Source organism: Pteronotus mesoamericanus, unplaced genomic scaffold (genome assembly GCF_021234165.1).
Source record: "Pteronotus mesoamericanus isolate MK-2021 breed Mesoamerican mustached bat unplaced genomic scaffold, CSHL_Meso_final scaffold_167, whole genome shotgun sequence".
Taxonomy (NCBI): Eukaryota; Metazoa; Chordata; class Mammalia; order Chiroptera; family Mormoopidae; genus Pteronotus; species Pteronotus mesoamericanus.
Window position 1 is genome coordinate 1,481,237 of NW_026555308.1, and position 19,637 is coordinate 1,500,873.

At 42.9% G+C, this 19,637-nt stretch overlaps 1 protein-coding gene and 1 pseudogene across 1 annotated transcript in view; both read left to right on the plus strand.

Moving 5' to 3' along the window:
- The first annotated feature begins 709 nt into the window (after positions 1-709).
- LOC129083274 (obg-like ATPase 1) lies at positions 710-2,111 on the plus strand (annotated as a pseudogene).
- A 3,593-nt stretch (positions 2,112-5,704) lies between these two features.
- LOC129083275 (ATP-binding cassette sub-family A member 17-like) overlaps positions 5,705-19,637 on the plus strand; it is a 75,717-nt gene continuing 61,784 nt past the window's right edge. The window contains 6 exon segments of the mRNA XM_054589129.1: positions 5,705-5,711; positions 5,824-5,972; positions 6,206-6,281; positions 6,284-6,415; positions 8,410-8,435; positions 8,437-8,558. Coding sequence (XP_054445104.1) covers positions 5,705-5,711; positions 5,824-5,972; positions 6,206-6,281; positions 6,284-6,415; positions 8,410-8,435; positions 8,437-8,558 — 512 coding nt within the window.

Here is a 19,637-nt window from a genome sequence, read left to right on the forward strand (position 1 = left end):
TATGTCTAGAGTTTGAGACAGATTGGTGCTATTCTCCTTTAAATATTTGGTAAAATTCATCAGTGAAGCCATCTGGTCCTGGGAATTTCTTCGTTCAAACAGAACCTGAAGGGCCTGTAAGACATCAAGAGTAACAACATACACATCATGGGAGTCTCAGAATGAGAAGAGCAAGAAAAATAATCAGAGAAAAAAAGTATTTGAAGAAAGGATGGTTGAAAACTCCTCAGATTTAATAAAATACATTAGTTTACAAACCCAGGAAGCTCAGTGAATTCCAAGAAGGATAAACTCAAAGAGATCCATAGCAGGAATCCAATTGTCATAATCCAAAGGCAGCATTTCGAAAGCAGCAAGAAAGGAGAAACTCTTTATAAGTGATTTCAGTAAGGTGAAGAGCTGATTTTTGTACCTAGCAAAACTATCCTTCAAAAATGAAGAAGAAATTAAGACATTTTCAGATAAAAGTTGAGTTTATTATCAATATGCCTGCCGTACAAGAAATGCTAAAGGGAGTTAGTTCTTTAGGCTGAAGTGAAAAGACACTAGACAGTTACTGGAAGCCATAAAAGAAAGAGGCTGGGCCTGTGCTCTCTCCTCCTTTCTCTCTGCCTCCAACTGCATGTAGGCTGTGTCTGTTGCTGTCATTGCCTGCCCCAAGCACGATGACCCCCAAAAAGGCAAGTGATGGATTAAACTATCCCCAATTATTGGAAAATTTAGAACCTCCTTGAAAACTGTTATTGCTGGATTGCCAAATGTTGGGAAATCTACCTTCTTCAATATATCAGCGAATAATCAGCCTTCAGCAGAAAACTGCCCATTATGTACTGTTGATCCTAAGGTGCCAGATGACAGGTTTGATTTCTTTGCCAGTACCACAAACCAGAGAGGGAAATTCCTGCCTTTCTAAATGTAGTGGATATTGCTGGTCTTGGTAAAGTAAAAGAGGTTCACAATGGACAAGGTCTGGTAAATGCCTCTTTCTTTTTTTCTTCTTTTTTTTTTTCGTAATTTTTTTTTTTTTTTAAATCCTTACCTGAGGACATTTTCATTTGCTTTTTTTTTCAGAGAGAGGAAGGGAGAGAGGAAGGGAGAGGGGAAGGGAGAGCGAAACATTCATTAGCTGCTGGCTGCCTTCGTGTGCACCCAGACGGGATCCTCGCCGGAACTAGGTATGTACCCCAACTGGGAACTGAACCCACAACCTGCCTGGTCACAGGACAACGTTCCAACCAATGAGCCACAGTAGCTGGGACTGGTAAATGCCTTTTTATCTCATATCTGTGCCTATTGTGGAATCTTTCATCTAACATGTGCTTTTGAAGATGTATCACAGATGTTGAAGGAAATGTAGATTATATTCGAAACAAAGAACTTCAACTTAAAGATGAGGAAATGATTGGGTTCATTATAGATAAACTAGAAAACACACCTGTGAGAGGAGGAGGTAAAAAACTAAAACCTGAATACGACAAAATGTGCAAGGTCAAATCCTGGGTTATAGATCAAAAGAAATCTGTTTGCTTCTACCATGATTGGAATGACAAAGAGATTGAGTGCTGAACAAACACTTATTTCTGACTTCAAAACCGCTGGTCTACTAGGCTAACCTTTCTGAAAAAGACTAAATTTGAAAGAAAAACAAATGGTTAATAAAAATTCAAGAGTGTGTGGACAAGTATGGCCCAGGGGCCTTGATCATTTCTTTTAGTGGGGCCTTGGAATTAAGTTGCAAGAATTGAGTGCCGAGGAGAGACAGAAATATCTGGAAGCAAACATGACACAAAGTGCTTTGCCAAAGATCATTAAGGCTGGGTTTGCAGGACTCCAGCTAGAACACTTTTTCACTGCAGGCACAGATGAAGTGTGTGCATGGACTCAGGAAAGGCATGAAGTTTCCTCAGGCTGTAGGATAGATTCGCACAGAGCTTGAAAAAGGATTCATTATGGCTGAAGTAATGAAATATGAAGATTTTAAAGAGGAAGTTTCTGAAAATGAGGTCAAGACTGCTGGAAAGTACAGACAAGGCAGAAATTATATTTCTGAAGATGGAGATATTATCTTCTTCAAATTCATCTTAGAAACCAAAAAAAGAAATCAATTTTAGTTATCACACAGATCAATGTACAATTTCCAAAAGGCATGATTTTTTAAATTGAAATTTCTGAAAACTGAAGGAACAAAGGTGAGGGGTGGGAATCTTCTACAAACACAATTATTTTTATTTGTTTTAAAATTAAAATACTGTGTACCTCCAATAAAATCCAAACTCACTAATGTGAACAACTTTGTGCCCTCGCCAGGTGGCTCAGTTGGTTGGAGCATCATCCTGTACATCAAAAGGTTGCAGGTTCAATCCCTAGTCAGGGTGTGTATGGAGGCAACTGATCAATTTTTCTCTTACATCAATGTTTCTCTTTCTCTCTCTTTCTTCCCCCCTTCCTCTCTCTCTAAAATTAGTAAATATATATATCTTTGGGTGAGGATCAAAGAACAACAAGAAAAACAGCTTTGCTTTTCACATGATTAAGACCATACTCCAAATTGCAGAAGCTTTCCAGGAACCACATAACTCTCGTGATACTTCAGTAATTTCCATCCTGTATGCCAAGCCTGAAGCGTTTGGCAGTGAGGACAATGTGGCTTGCTCCTTTTTGAATCTACAGGCAATTCATGTTTTACAGTACTCCAGATGTACACTCAATAAACATTTGACAAAACCAAAAAGAAAGGAAGAAAAGAAAGAAATAAAGACCATTGGTAAAAGTAACTAAAATCAGTCTTCCTGTACTTTTAGTTTGAAATCTTCCCCTGTTTTCCTATGTTATTTATAAGGCAAATGCATAAAACTAATTATAAATCTATGTTAATGAGCACACAGTGTACAAAGATATAATCTGTCAAATAACAATAAAAAGGGGAAAAAGTAAAGGTATATATGAGCAGAATGTTTGTACCTGTATATTACTGAAGATAAGTGCTATTTAAACTTGGTTGTAAGTTTAAACTTGGTGGTTAATTATTATATAGTTTTGACTTTTGAAACACATTACTTACTTTCCTTTTGCTGCTGGAAGAATCTATTACATACTCAGTGGCTAAAAATGACACATATATTATCTTACAGCCAAAGTCCCAAGTGTGTTTCTCTAGGCTAAAATCAAACATCAGGACTGTGTTCTTTCTGGAGACATTAGGGGAGAATAATAATCTTTCCCTTTCCCTTTTCCAATTTCTGGAAGATGCACACATACTTTTTGGTTCATGGCCCTTTCCTCCATCTTCAAAGCCAGCAGCATGTCGTCTTCATAGCTCTCTTTCTGACCTCTGCTTCCATCATAGTTCCTCTTACTCTAACACTCCGACCAGTCTCCTGTGAAGACTCTTGTGATTACATTGAGCTCACACAGATAATCTAGTATGATCTCCTCATATCAAGATTCTTAGGCCCTGGCCTGGTAACTCAATTGATTAGAGTGTCGTCTGGATATACCAGGGCTGCGGGTTTGATTCCTGGTCAGAGAACATACGAAAGCAACCAATGAATGCATAAATAAGTGGAATAACAAATTGATCTCTCTCTCTCTCTCTCTCCTCCTTCCTCTCTCTCTAATACTCAATAAATAAAATTTTAAAAAAGATTTTTAATCACATTTGCAAAATCCCTGCTGCCATTTAAAATAACATAGTCATAGGTTTCAGAAATTAGGATTGGACATTTCTTGGAAGACTTTATTCTGCCTATCACACCATGTAAATGATTTTTTAAAAATTAAATAAAAAAGGAAATTATAAAAGCAATTTAAAAAAATTTTAAAGCAACAGAAGTAAAGGTTTTATTCCCACAAAAGAAAGAATAACTTCAAATGCCTTTAAAACATATTTTAGCCCTGGCCAGGTGGCTCAGTTGGTTGGAGCACTGTCCCATACACCAAAAAAGGTTGTGGGTTTGATCCCCAGTCAGGGCACATACCTAGGTTTCGGGTTCAATCCCTGGTTAGGGTGTGTATAGCAGTCAACTGGTTGATGATTCTCTCTCTCTCCCCCTTCTTCTCTATTCTGGAGTGAGGAGTTTAAAAAAAAAAAATATATATATATATATATAATATATGTATTTTGCATCGATGCTCTCTTACATTGGTGTTTCTCTCCCTCTCCTTCTCCCTCCCTTCTCCTCTCTCTAAAATAAAAAAATAAAATAAAATAAAAAGAATCAACCAATGAATGTGCATTAACAAGTGCAACAACAAATCAATACTTCTCTTACTCTAACCAAAGCAAAAAAAAAAAAAAAGAAAAGAAAGAAATGAAAAAAAAAGGAAGAAATAAAAGAAAAAATATATTTCCTTATTATGTACACTGAAAAGACCTAAAATTAATGACAACTCAATAGCAGTAAATGCCTTAGTGCCCAGATCGTGGTCTCTGAATGCCTCTAAGAGAAAACAGAGCTTCTTGGAGAAATAGCTGATTCAAGGTCTGAGGTAGGAAATGTCCAATATGAGCATTGGACATTTTGTACTATAGCAAGGGAGCTCTCAAAGACCAATGGGCATAATGTCTAGAAGATGAAAAGTCAACATGAAGATGCTTCCACCCATCAAAGACAGGATATTTTGAACATCCAAAAGGATGGTGATTTCAGTGAATTGAAATGTAAATTTCAATATGAAATGTAAAAATCCATGATTTATAACAGCGCTCAAGAAACACTTCATTGGTAATCACTGAAGTTTGCTAGGACACCTACACATTACATCCTATCCCGCCACAAGACCTAAAGATAGGAAGGTATATCCTTGCTCCTGGTTGCTGCCTCCAGATTATTCCTCTTTGCTTCTTGTTCAAGACATTTATCCCCTTTGAAGTGGTGTCATCCAACTAAACCAAGTGCTACTTTTTAGTTAAGTTATCTTTTGCAGCTGGTTATTCCCCCATGTTTATTGAAGAATTTTAGCTCCTGGCTCACTGTACATTGCATGTGCAGAGCCAGTTGTCCAGCCCTATTTTGTGAAAACACTGTTCTCTCCCCCTTTGAATGGTTTTGGCACTTTTGTCAAAAATCAATTGCTCGCAGATGTATGGGATTATTCTGGATTCTCAATTCTATTCCATTGGTCTATATGTCTATCCTTATGCTAATATCACAATGCCTTGATTGATTTCTATAGCTTTGTAGTAAGTTTTGAAATCAGGTAGCATGTGTCCTCTAACTTTTCTCTTGTTTTCAAGATTGTTTTAGCTATTCTAGGTCCCATGTATTTCCATATTAATTTCAGAATCAGCTTGACTATTCTACTTTTCATTCTAGAAATATGCTGTATTACTGTAATGCAATTTGATGCTCATGATGAGTTAGCACAGCCCTCACACATTAAGGGCACAGTAACCCCACAAGACTGTCACTTTGGAAACCAGCCACAAGCTTGGAGGTTCCCAGACAAAAAGAAAGAAAGTACTTCTGATTCACTAGCTACAAATACAGGAGTTCCCACTGTCACCTTTAGGTGGAAACTCAGTAAAGCACTTATGATATAAGTAGGCTTATACACTTACCTTGATTTTGAACTCTCCTTGCATTCCTAGGATAAATCCCACTTCGTCATGGTATATAATCTTTTTAATGTGCTGCTATATTTAGTAATAATAAGTCATATATTTCCCCAAAATGGAAAAGCCTTTTGTCCATCCCTTTTCCTGATGAGCAGTATGTGTTTTTGTGTATCTTGTGTATAGTTTATGTATATACAAGCAAAATGCTTGATGTCTGGGTCGGCCTCCTGTCCGAAGCCCCTACCAATCTCTCTGTCCCCTACTAGTTCAGCTGAAAGGCTTGTCCCACCAGAAGTTCCCTGAATAAGTCAAACAGATGCTACACATCCTCAGTCTGGAGGACAAGAGGGACTCCCTGTGCAAGTTCCTGAGCAGGAGGGTGAGCATGGGCATCGCCCTAATAGCGGGCTCTAAGGTCAGGGCCCCTCACATGCAGTGGACAAACACTTGGGGCAGTGGGCCCAGGGGCATCACCCTTTAGCTCCGGCTTGGCCTGGGCTGGTTATTGGCTACACCTTGACTCTGGACACCCTGGATGGACAGTCTGGTGGGGGCAATACTGCTACATCTTCATAGAACTCAAGCTGCATGAGGCCACCAGCACAGCCAGCCCGGGCCTCTCCACAAGACTGTTCCTCTGCCCTCCAGGTGCTGATGCTGGATGAGCCCACCTCGGGCATGGACGCCATCTCCAGGAGGGCCATCTGGGACCTTCTTCAGCAGCATTAAGTGACCACACCATCCTGCTGACCACCCACTTCATGGATAAGGCTGGCCTGCTCGGGGACCGCATCACCGTTATGGCCAAGGGGCATCTGCAGTGCTGCAGGTCTTCATTGTCTCTAAAACAGAAATACAGTTAGTGGCTAAGGGTAGGAACCGGGGTGAGAGCCCAACCTCCAATCCATATGGGGTCACCGTTACCAACCCAGTGTGCTGAGGAAGGTGCCCACTGTTACCTTTCACTAAGGTCCCTGAGATCAGGCAGGGAGAGGCCTTCCCTAGACCTCCTGTCTGCTACCACTGGGTAGAGACCCGAGGCCCCAGGCAGAGGGGACTGTGAAAATGAGGAAAGAAATAAGTGAAAATCTCTGAGACTTGGAATCAGGATACCTGTGTTTGAGTTCTGCCAGTTCACTGCCTCTTCATCCAGATGATCAGGTTAGTTTATCTCTTTTTTTTAGCCTACAAAATGGGGATTAAGATGCTTCATTCCTCAAAGAGTGAGATCATGTGTGCAAAAGTGCTATACAAGTGCGACTTGTTATTTCCGCAACTGGTTACTCTCACTCTTAATACCCTCCTCTGTTTTCCCATGTCCTCTTGGTCCCCTCACATGTCTCTGGTTGCTCCTCTGCAACACCCCCACCTCTAAAAATGGAAGTGCCCTGGTCACTTCACTTTTCTTTCTGTGCCCACAAGCTTAGTGATCTCACCCAGGCTCCTAGCTTTAAATACCTTGCCTGTGCTGAAAAATGTGTGTGCTTCTATCCTGAACCTCTCTTCTGATCTCTAGATTTGTATATCTAACTGCCTACTCCATACCTCCACATGGACGTTAAATGGACCTGTCAGACTTTTCCAAAGCCTGTACAGGGCTGAGCTCCAGCAGTCTCTCACTAAACACACTTCCTCGCAGCAAAGGCAGCTCCATTTTTCTAGAAGCTGACCAAAACCGTGGGGGCTCGCTGATCCCTCTGTCTCTCACAGCCCTCACCGGACCCGTCTGCAGTCCATGGTTGCCTTACTTTCTTCTCACGTCTACCATTGCTAGCTCCTGGGTCCTGCCCACCATTCTCCATCCGGATTATTACAGTTGTCTCCTAACCCACCCACAGCCTCTGCCCAGGTGCCAGAATAAACATGTCACTCTTCTGCTCACCCCTCCAATGACTTCCCCTCTCACTGAGAGTAAAAGCCAAAGTCCTTGGAGTGGCCCCTAGGTCCTCACTTGGCCTGGTACTGTTACCCTGGCCACATTTCCTAGCGCTCTTCCACCTCCTTGTTCTGCTCATGCCGTACAGGCCCCCTGGCTGATCTGGCTTGCCAGGCCCACGCCTTGCTCCAGGCCTGCACATTGCCTTGCCCTCTACTCTTCCTCAGGTCTCCAGCTGGTGGTCCTTACGCAGATGTCACATTCTCAGTGTGTCCTACCCTGGTAACTCTGTTTAAAAATCACACTCTCCAATATTCCATATCCTTTCCCCTATTTATTTTTCTCCATAGCACTTTTCACTAATATTCTATAAATTTACTTACTTGTCTCATTATCTGCCTTGTACCCCTCAAATGAAAGCCCCATGAGAGTAGGGATTTTTTACTGTTTCATCCACTGCTAGTTATATCCTTAGTACCTAGAACAGTGCCTGTTACATTATAGGAGCTCAAGAAATGTTTGTTGAATGACTACTTGTCCAGCATATAGTAACAAGCGTTATTAATTTCTGAAAGAATGCCGAGAACGCCAAAAGGTACATATCTTCAAAAATGTGATTTAATTATTATAGAGTTAACTTTGTTCTTTACATTAATGTTAAGGCCTCTGCCTACTAAGTTTTTACCTCCCCAAGTTAGTTATCACTTAAAGACAGTGTTGCCCATAGTGCAACCCTCCTTTATTTTGCCTAGCGTTGCTGAATTTGTTATTACTGCATTCCAGTTATGGAGTAGAAGGTAAGACCCTCAAGGGTAGCATTATAGACCTTCAGGGGTGAGTTCAGTGTGCTTTAAATTTGCCCCACAGGGTTCTCCACTTTCTCTTTCCCACAAAGCTATCCCATTCTACTCTACAGAAAGCTAAATATGACTATAAATAATAAAAGTGTTTCATGGTCCTTTCAATGTCATCTCAGGTGCAGGCTATTATATAACTTTAGTGAAAAAAACCTGATTGTAACACAAAGGCAATTTTTCACCTAACTCATCTTCACATACCAAATGCAATTTTCCAGTCCAGTACTGGAGAATTAACATTTATACTTCCTAAAGAAAGTGTGCACAGGTATGGACCTGAGAGGGCTGGAGTAACTGTATGCACCGAGTGTTCAAAGTCGTCTCTCCTGTCCCTCTCCTCAGCACAGGCACTCTGTTCTGTAACGGTCTGGACCCCTAGGCCTTTGGTACTTCCTGGAAAGACACTGCACCTCAGCCAGAGAGTACTTGCAAGGACGGGATTCTGATCATGGCTCCTCCCTCCTTAAAACCTTTGACGGCTCTCAGCTGATTTCAGGTTAAAGTCAAATTCTTTAACATGGCTTTACAGGGGCCCTTGGCTGTGTGAACTCTGCACCCAAGTGACTGTGCTCAGGTGAAGATTTTACTTGATTTTCCTTTAATTATTTGAGGACTCAAATTGGCTCACAACAGTTCCCTCTCTCCTTGTCCTCAGTCCCCAGAAAATAAGATAGGAATCTTACTTTATACTTCACTGAGAAAAAAACACCAAACAAGATCTCTATTTTATCCCTATCAATAACCTACAAACCTGGCTGCTTCCACGCACCTTTATTTCTTTCTTCCACCTTTTTACAACTGAGAATGTGTTACTCTTCCTATCAAAGTCTTATCCTTCAACACCAGCTCAAGATCCCACCCACCTCACTGTCACAATAATTCACTTGTGTGATTGTTTCCTCTTTCATATCATTAGTTTCTCTCTCTATTGGGTTATTTCCATGAACATAGTGAAGCAGGAGATAGTCAGGAAGGAGGAAACTCCAGAGGTGCCCCAGGGCTAAGATAAAGAACATGGATAAAGGGCGGAGACCCTGTCCTAAGTCTGGTAGTTTCTGCATCTGGAAAAGCATTAAATCCTAGTTAATCAGGACTGCACTCTCGCAGAGGATGCTACCTGACCCCTACTTCATTATAATAAATTAGCATTGTGGGGCCCTCTTCCCAGTAGCCGATCAAAGAAATCATGGGAGCCCCACCCTAAGGAATAAAAGCTCTAGCCCCCGAGTTCGGGGCTGCTGCTGCTGTTAGGCTCTTCTCTGCTCCACTCTGCTCAGAGGTGGCCTGCTCCCATGTTCTATGTGGCTTAATAAATCTGCTTTTTCTCGCTTTCTGCTATAAACTCTGTGTTTGGTTCAATTTTTTGTCCGCGATCACCAAGAACCTGGTTACCTGTGCTCACCTGTGACAGTTTTTGGCGCGCCAGCCAGGAGCAGACACTGGAGTGGTAAGCCCTCTTCGCTGCCCTGCCACCCAAGGATGCCCCTTTCCATTGCCATTTATTCTGTTTTGGTGAGTCTGATGTTCCCTGATGGAAGGTAGGCCGCTAAATTGCGGGCACGGGTCAAGCAGTTAAAAGCCACTAGGGCGCCCGCCGTTTGAAGACACCCGTGATAGGATAACCTGGGTGTGGAACGTGGTTAGCTTAGTCCCCTCCAGGTGCGAGAAAATGCCCGCACACCGGTCAGGCACACTGAAAACCTTAAGACACCACCCCACCCTGCGGCCACTCCCTCATAGGCATAGTTTGACCTTCCATACGGGATATCAGTCACCACCTGGTCTGCGCTGTGATTCCCTTTTTCAGTCTCCTCGTCAGGCCCACAGAGAGTCTTTTATGCTTGTCCTCCCGAGTTGATTTTGGCCTTTATACCTGCACCCATACTCCACCTGCCTTTTTGTTTAGGTAGGGTTCCTGCTGTCTTTGTACCCAGAATGTTACTGATTATTAGACCTGTTTGGAGAAGGGGACTACTTGTTCAAGGGTTGTGCAGGTTTGGGGTAGTGAATGTTGCCGTTGGCTTTCAGAGTCCCTTTGGGACATTTACCAATGCACAGTCCTGCCTTCCCCCCACTTTGCCTCGTCAGGCCAGTTGGGCCGGTCTGGGGTGTCTTCCTTCAGAGTAAGGGGAGTGTATGTCCAGAATCCAGCTAGGCAGGCCTCTCGCAGCTCCCAGTGCCATCAGCTGTGTCGCCCTGATCTCCATTAGTTAGTCTGGAGCCACGTGGCGCATTCTCATGGCCCACTGGCGGGAATCTTTCCTCCTCTTCCTGCTTGGTCTTTGCATTATCTCCCCCACCCCCTTCCCCCATGAAGCGAGCCAACTCTGAGACCTCCTGAACAGGCCTTGTTGGGGAGGGGGAGGGGGGGCCTGCTTCTTAGTTACATCTTGGGTTGGAGTTGTGGCAGACATTCCTGGTCGGTCTTGTGGATGTGCAAAATAACTGTATTTGCATATGAGGTGTGGAGCTGTCCTTTAGTGATATGCAAAGTGACCCTCCTTGGTCCTGCTCCCTGTCTCCCGTCCCCCAAGGCAGCCTGCCTTGTAAGGGGGAAAGAAATGTCCTGTGTTTTTCTTGAATACCCCAAGTTCTGGACCCTGTTGCAAATCCCCTTTGGGCGTGGCGGGCGGGGGTGGGGGTGCTTCAGACACCTCTTGAGGTCCCTATTGGGGAAACTTCGGAATCTGGTACAATCTCTTAAAGCTTTATAAATTAGAATACCTGAGTATCCTCTTTGTGATTTGTAAAAGAGTAATTTTGTAATAAGGTCATCTTGATGTCTCTCTTGGTAGTTTATGGGGCCAGAAACTATTTTGCTAGTAAGACACCTCCTTTGCCCCAGACCTGAAGGCTTATAGTAAGATGAGGGTCTCTATAGATGGAGAATACAGGAGTCAGAACGTGTTCAGATGACTCAGGTAGAGCAGTGGGTCTAGGATCATCAGGATTATAGGCAATTGCTCAAGAATGCTGGAGTGGTTCCTCCCAATAGTTTTACAAAACTAGACTGTGGTGATCCTCTTAAGTCTTTGATTTCTGTCGGCTGACACTAGGATTTCTTTCACCAGAGACGTCTGGTAGTTTGGTGGGATCCCGGGGGACGCCCTATGACCCACTAGGAAAGCTCCTGAGGCGAGCAAAGAGGGACGCCTATCTTACAGTTAGAGCTGTTCTGCTGGAGGGTAGATAAATGGTCCGAAATTCCTTATGTGCAGGCATTTATGGCTCTGTACCGAGATCCCTCCTTTTGCCCCAGCCCTGCCCTGACAGAACCTAAGGGCCCAAGTGTTGATCAATTAGAAGATACCCTCCTCAGTTCCCCACCTGTCTCTCACAAGAGATTAATGTTACGATCCCCGCAAGTATGAGCTCAGGAATTAGAGTTTGATCACACACTCTTTATTATTTGGCCAAGTTTCATCTGCGCAGGGGCCACCTTTCCCTCGAAAGGAAAAAGGCGCGCCACTGTAAGGGTACACGGGTTTTTATAAGCAGAGCAAGCAAGCAAGATACAAGGGTGAGAAGTGGCAGTTAGCGATAGGCAGCTTCTTTCTTTCTTTCTTTTTTTTTTTTTTTTTTTGCTGATTGGGTTCAAGGCTGTTACTGGGCCCCCTACTCTGTCTTTCTCTGGTCAGGATGTTTATCTGAGGCAAGGCTCAACCGTTGCCCTATGCCTCCTCCTCATTCTTGTCGACTCTGGCCCAGCTGCATGGGGGCTGCACCCTGATATGTTTTTCTTGGTATTAGTTCCTCCCTTATCCTCAGCTTTGACCCTGCTTTTACGGGCTGTTTATCTGAGTCAAGGCTCAGCCGTTGTCCTATCTTGTTACTAAGGGGGGCTCTAATTCTTCCCTTCATCTTGGGGTATTGTTTGTTCTAGTTTCTTGTTTCGGCCCAGACTTAACCTAGTTTTAAAGTTTGGCCCCTTCAATTAAGGGGACCCCAGAGTTCAGGAGCCTCTGCCCCTACCTTAGAGGGATCGACCTCTCCACCACCCTATGCTATGAACAACCTAAAGCCACCAACTGAGAAAAAACAGCCCAGCAGGACACACTAGGAGTGGCGCTTCTTATCTCCCTACCACGCCCACTCTCTTCCCCTTGAGGGAGGTAGCAAGCCCTGAGGGCGCTATAAGAGTATGAGTGTCCTTCTCTATAACTGACTTACAATGCAAAGACAGGCTAGGGAGTTTTATGGAGTACCCTTCGCATTTCATAATAATTTCCAGACTCTTACTTTAGCCTTTAGTATGTCATGGAGGGATTTGTACATAACTCTGAGCACCTGCTGCTCCCCAGGTGAGAAAGAGCATATCTGGGAGGAGGCCCGTAGACATGCAGACCAGCTGCATACCCAGAACCCTGGCACTAATCAGCCTGCTGCCCAAGCCGTCCCAGACCAGGATCCCAACTGGGGATACAATACTCAGGCAGGTATCCGGAGTAGGGACGCAGTGATAGGTTGCCTACTAGCAGGAATGAGAAACTGCATCAAGAAACCTGTAAATTATGAAAAGATTAGGGAAATCACCCAGGGCAAGGAGGAGAACTCTGCTCTCTTCAGAAACAGACTAGTAGAAACCTCCAGAAATATACGAACTTGGATCCGCCCACCGTGGAGGGTTGAATCTTGATAGGACAGCATTTTATAAGTCAGTCTGCTCCTGATATTCGCAGGAAGCTTCAGAAATTACAAATGGGCCCACAGACACCCCCCCGCCAAGACCAACTCATGGATATGGCCTTTTCTGTCTTTAACAGTAGAGATTTGGAGGAAAGAAAACGGAAAGAAGGAAAGGAAGAAGCAAGCTGAGCTCCTTGCACTAGCCTTTAGTAGTGCTATTGGCGGAAACCAGTCCCATAAGGGGAGCTTGGGGAGGCCTCAAAAGAATCGGGGGCGAAAGGATCAGACCTGTTATAAGTGCAAGCACCCTGGACGCTGGGCAAAGATCTGCACTCGAGCACCTCTGGGACCCTGTCCTCCATGCAAGAATACCAGTCCTGACCCCTGACACTGGAAGGGAGACTGCTCCCGTTCCCAGAGTGGAAAGGAGTCATCACCCAAGGCCATGGCTACTTTTGAGGACTGAGGGTGCCCGGAGAACAGGTTGGCCCCAGGGAATACTCATATTCCCATCTCCACTGAGGAACCCTGGGTAACTCTAGATGTGGCAGGTAAGAAAATCAACTTTACTGTTGACACTGGGGCCACTTACTTTGTCCTTAACTCTTACTCTGCTCCTCTTTCCTCCAAATCAGCTAAGGTAATGGGAGTCGAAGGAAACCTTAAGGCCTATTTCTATACACTCTCTATTACTTGCCAATTTGAGAGTCCAATATTCAAACATTCCTTTTTGATTGTTCCTCAGTGCCCTATCCCTCTGTTAGGCCGGGACCTTTTAGCTTGAATGGGAACTATCTTCCCTGAAGATACCACTTGAGTTAAGCAAGGTCATGATAAGCAGTGGTAGCTGCAACCAAGAAGAAATCCCAAGTTCGGTCCTGGATGCAGTAAGCCCACTAGTTTGGGAGTCAGGGATTTCTGGAAGAACAAAGACTGCATTACCAGTTAAAATCCAATTAAAGCCCAGGTCAGGTTATCCTCACAGGAAGCAATATCCTATTAAACGAGAAGCTTCGGAGGGGTGACAGCCTATCATAACTAAATTTATACAGCATGGGCTCATAGTTCCTTGTGAATCTCCTTGCAACACTCCCATCTTACCAGTGATAAAACCCACTGGAGAGTATAGGCTGGTGCAAGATCTAAGATTAGTCAATGAAGCTGTAGTTCCTTTACATCCCATAGTAGCTAACACTTACACCTTGCTCTCACAGGTACCTGACAATGCTCAGGGGTATTCAGTGTTAGATTTGAAAAATGCCTTCTTCTGTGTCCCTTTGCATCCTGACTCTCAGTATTTGTTTGCTTTTGAATGGACTGATCCAAAGATGATGGCACATCGGCAATAACTTGGACTGTATCGCTGCAAGGGTTCAGAGACAGTCCCCACCTCTTTGCTAGGGTATTAGAAAAGGACCTTAGAGAGCTACAGTTAGTTACAAGGAGAAAGCCTTAAAAGATTAGTAATGTTTGATGACAATATACTGAAATCATCGTTGTTCTGGATAGTTACCTCTCTTGGGACCTTTCTATTAGTACTGGTCTTCTGCGTGAAGGCTTAATTACTTCCTCCTGAGTGGAAGCATATCTATAATTGTACAAAATGGAAATCTCTTTGTTGTTTCTATTAACTCTTTTCTACTCACCTAGACCTTGTATTGGTGAATGGGATGAAAATTTTTTAGTAAACTCTTCTCGTGCCTTAGCAGCAGGAGAAAATCTGGCCCAGTGTTGGATATGTCATCCTAACCCAGAAACTCCTTCCAAATATAACACTCATATAAAAGCCTACCCAATAGTTAATGAATACTTAATCAATCCTTTGAATTCTTCTGCTAATTATACACGTTCCTCTTTTTCTTAAGAGTCAGATGGGAGCGCAACCCTCCTTTGTGCTTCCATATGACCCCACTAGAATTAAAGTCATTTAATTACTCCAGTACCTCTCTTAAATGCGACAGTACTATAGGATGCACCCCATGTTATAATAATACTCATACCGGGGCCATTAACCCATTTAAAGCCCTGGCCTCTCTTTCAGGTTCCAGATTTCTAGGGAATCTTTCTGAGGGAGAAATTTTTAAACCTTTGAATTAGTCGCATATAGTATGCTACCCAAATTATGATTCTAACTGCATTCCTAATAGTACCTATTGCTGCTTTGACAAAACTCATAATGCAGATTGATACGTCAAAATGTGTTAGTTGGAAACTGAACAAACCTATTCAAGGGGTATTAGCAAAATTCCTTCCACCCCCTGCAGGAGGGGAAGATCAGGGATATAATCTAGGCCCTCTTAAGGGTTGCCTTTCCCCCTCGCCATACGCCCTCCTTAACAAATACAACTCTGCCTAAGCCACAGTCACTGCAGCACCCCCGGGCCTTGTCTGGCTGTGTGGGACTCCCAGTAACTGGCTAACGAATCATTCAGAACTCCAAGAAGCTATTGCTTACACACATCTCAGCAACTCTAAACATGGAGGTGACTGTACCTTAGGGACCCTGGCACCCCAAGACCTTACTGTTATAAACATAACACAGGGTCCTGGAAGTCTGTCTCTAGGGAGAAAAAAAATGAGCTTTTGGCTTAGTAGTGGCTGGAGCTGTTGCCACTACAGCTGATGCAGCCCCCAGGGGAGGCTTTGCCTACCATGAGGTCACCCTAAGGGAACTCACTAAGATTATAGAAGAAGTTTCCAAAGGTACCGCAGATGCTCTAGCTGGACTATCAAGATCAGTAGACGCACTGGCAAATGCAGTCATGGATAATCGCCTCACCCTTGACTATCTGCTGGCAGAACAAGGTGGCGTATGTGATGTTATCAATAAAATCTGCTGCACCTATGTAAATAATTCTGGAATGGCTGAAACTAATATAAGGAAAATTTATGAGCAGGCAGAGTAGCTACACAGATATAATCAACAGGGCCAAGGAACTAGGGATACCCTGACCTCCTGGCTCCCTAGTGGAACATGGCTACTACCACTCCTGGGTCCCTTAATAACATTGCTGATCTTATTACTTTTAGGACCTTGTTTGTTTAATTTACTTGTTAAATTTGTATCTTCTAGACTTAAGCAGTTCCACTTCAAATTGATGATGCTCCAGGGTTTCCAATCACTCCCAGAGAATGACGTTGAAGCTGACCAACATACGGCATCCGTGATGGCCTCAGGAGTTCCTCTCAACCTCTAGATAGAATAGGGCAAGAGTTTTGTGGTTCTCAATAGGCAGGGACTACTGCCCTATAAAAGCTGGAAGAAGTTACAGAAGAATGACCTTCGCCCTTCAACAACCCCAAAAAGATTTTTGAGAACTATGTCTCTCAAGGGGGAAGTTGAGGCAGAAGATAGTTAGGAAGGAGGAAACTCCAGAGGTGCCCCAGGGCTAAGATAAAGAACATGGATAAAGGGCGGAGACCCTGTCCTAAGCCTGGTAGTTTCCGCATCTGGAAAAGCATTAAATCCTAGTTAATCAGGACTGCACTCTCGCAGAGGATGCTACCTGACCCCTACTTCATTATAATAAGTTAGCATTGTGGGGCCCTCTTCCTAGTAGCCGATCAAGGAAATCATGGGAGCCCCACCCTAAGGAATAAAAGCCCTCTAGCCCCCGAGTTCGGGGCTGCTGCTGCTGTTAGGCTCTTCTCTGCTCCACTCTGCTCAGAGTTGGCCTGCTCCCATGTTCTATGTGGCTTAATAAATTTGCTTTTTCTCGCTTTCTGCTATAACGTCTGTGTTCAGTTCAATTTTTTGTCCACGATCACCAAGAAGCTGGTTACCTGTGCCTACCTGTGACAATATTAGCATACTCTGGAGAATCACTTCTTGAGCCTGTCTCTTTCCAGCTACCACTCCATGTCCCCACTGCCCTTCACAGCCAAACTTGACTGAAGAGCTGTCTAAGCTTGTCACCTTTTCTCATGTCCCATGCATTTCTCAGTCTACTTCACAGTGGCTTTAACCTATACCCTCCCATCCAAACTGCTCTTTTTAAGATCATCTTCAGCCTCCATCATACCAAATGCAGTAGGGACTTTTCTTTCTTTAAAAAAAAGACTATTGGGTACTATTTTACACCTACAAGTAAATATACATTATGTATTTATAGGTTATGAAATACAACAATAAAATGAGTACTGGTAAACTCTTTAATCAACCTAAGAACTAAATATAGAAATAATCTTTTTACCCAGATCTTACTCAACCCTCTGACATCAGCTATGTAGTTATCCCTTATTTTCTTCTGCAAACACTTCTCTTTTACCTTCCTTGGGAAGTTTTACTCCTTATTGGTTTTATTCTAGCTCTCTGGCTACTCCCACATAGCAGTGGGAAGGACTGGGAGACAAACAGGTTTGGAAGGAGTGGTTAGGGAAAGGTCAGTTTTCAATCTTTACATTTGAAAGGCTCTTGAGAGGCCCCAGTGGAGACATCAGGAGGGCAGTTGGGTATATATGAATCTAGAGCTTAAGATGTAGCCTGTAAATAGACATCAGCCGGGAGATATTTAAAGTCATGAGAAGGGATAAGGTCATATAGGAAGAGAATGTAAATAAGAGAATAGGGCTTATGACCAATTCCTGAAGCACTCCTAAATTTGAGGGTTCCACTGAGGAGAGGGATCCTGCAAACAATTCTTAAGAAGATGAAAGCAAGATGAGCACAAATAAATAAAATTAGAATTGAGAATGAGAAAACACAAAGAAGTTGAAGTCCGTGTTTTGCACAATTTTAAGTAAATATCTTAGAAAACCTGAATAAAATGGATAATTATCTAGAAAAGTCATTTTATTAAAATTAATACAGGAAATAGCAGAGGTTTCTATAAATCTATTAATTTTTACAAAATATTTAATGACCAGATAATTTGGATCATATTTGAATACTTCCAGAGATTAGAAAACATAAAAAATACCCTTCTTTTTACTACCAAGCTTAATGTAACAGTTTATTAAAAGAATAATATACCATCAATATACTTTGATATTTGTACTGATTAATATAATTTACTTTATTAGTATGTCAAAAGGAAATAACCATGTAATCATCCACATAACTGAGAAAAATACATTTGCTAAAATTCTACATCATTGCTACTTTTTGAAGTTAGAATAATAAAGCTCAATGATACTTTCTCAGCATGATTAAAAATACCTCAGATCAACATAAATTTCAGATTCAAATTTTTTAATGTTCTAGCATATTGCAGAATTTTCTTCCTTTTTAAGGCTGAATAGTATTCTATTATATGTATACATTATTTTTCTTGATCATTCATCTGATGATGGACAGTGGGTTGCTTCCACATTTTAGTTATTGTCAGTAATGCTACTATGATCATGGGTGTACAAATATCTCTTTGATATTTTAATTCTTTTATATATATGAGGTCTGTCCAGAAGGTATTCAACCATGTAATATGAAAAATAGAAACATTTATTGAAGAAGATACAGGAAACATTGTACATAAGACAATGGCGCCTCGGTCTCCTTCAAAATAGGCACCTCGGGATCTCACACAGTTCTCACAGTTGCCATCAGCCACCCCATTGTATTTTCATGAATCTTATCAATGGTCTGAAATCTCTTCCCTTTCAAAGGTGATTTTAGTTTTTGGGAAAAGCAAAAGTTGAGGAGGCTAAATCTGGACTATAGGGAGACCAAGTCACCTAGGTGATCTGATGTTTTGCCAAAAAACTCTGCATGAGATGTGATGCCTGAGCAGGCACATTGTGTGATGAAGGAGCTAATCCTCAGTTCCCCATAGCTGCAGCCTTCTGAATCCTCTGAATATTTCCCTGCAGAGGAGTGTTCAAGCTTAATGCAAATTTTTTTGCAGGAAAAATCAATATGGCAGAGGAGTAAATGGAAGTCACACTGACCTCCTCCCAGGACAAATCTGGAATTACAACTGAATTGTGGTGAAATCTCCTGGAACAAACAACTGAATAATAGCGAGAGAAGAGCCTTATAACCTCAGACAGAGAGAAGAATCAGCTTTAGCACAACGTAACTGGTAAGGAATGCGGCAGAGACTTGAGAAGGCAGGTGGTGCACCCACGGGAAGCAACATCAGAAGGATATTGAAACAACCAGTTGGATCCCCCTGAGAAGAGTGAGGTCTAAACCATAAGTGGGTATCTCCAGCCTACAGCACCAGAGACCAAAAGGTACATAGATAACAGTCAGCTGAGAAAAGGGCAGGGTTGCTCTCTGCCAGAGACGGGCAGCTGGAGACACAAAGAACCTTTTAAAGGTCCAACATATAAATTTTTATTTGTAGCCACTAACCTTAGTCTCTGGCAAAGGCGGGGGCAGAGTGGGCTAGAGACACCTGAGGAGAGACTGGGGAAAGAGGCTTTGGGGAGAGAATTGAGAGAGTAGCCAGTGGGATCCTGGTGCTGACTCATCTGCCATATGGCAGCAGCCATCTTGCTCAGGCAGGCCACTCCCCTGAGAGTCAACAGTATGGAAGGACACAATAGTCCCACCCCCAGGAAGGACTCTGCCCTGGTGGTGCTAAAGCCTGACTGCTGAGTGCAAAGTGACTAGATTAACAACTGAAGGAGATAGCCATAGACAATAGATTCCTGGAAGTCTCAAACAGACTGCCTAAGGTCAGACAGGGTCAACATCTGACATCATCAGAGGCAGATCCAGAAAGAAAATAAAGCGATCTCCTACCATAAAAGTTCACACCACAAAGTCAGGAAGTCA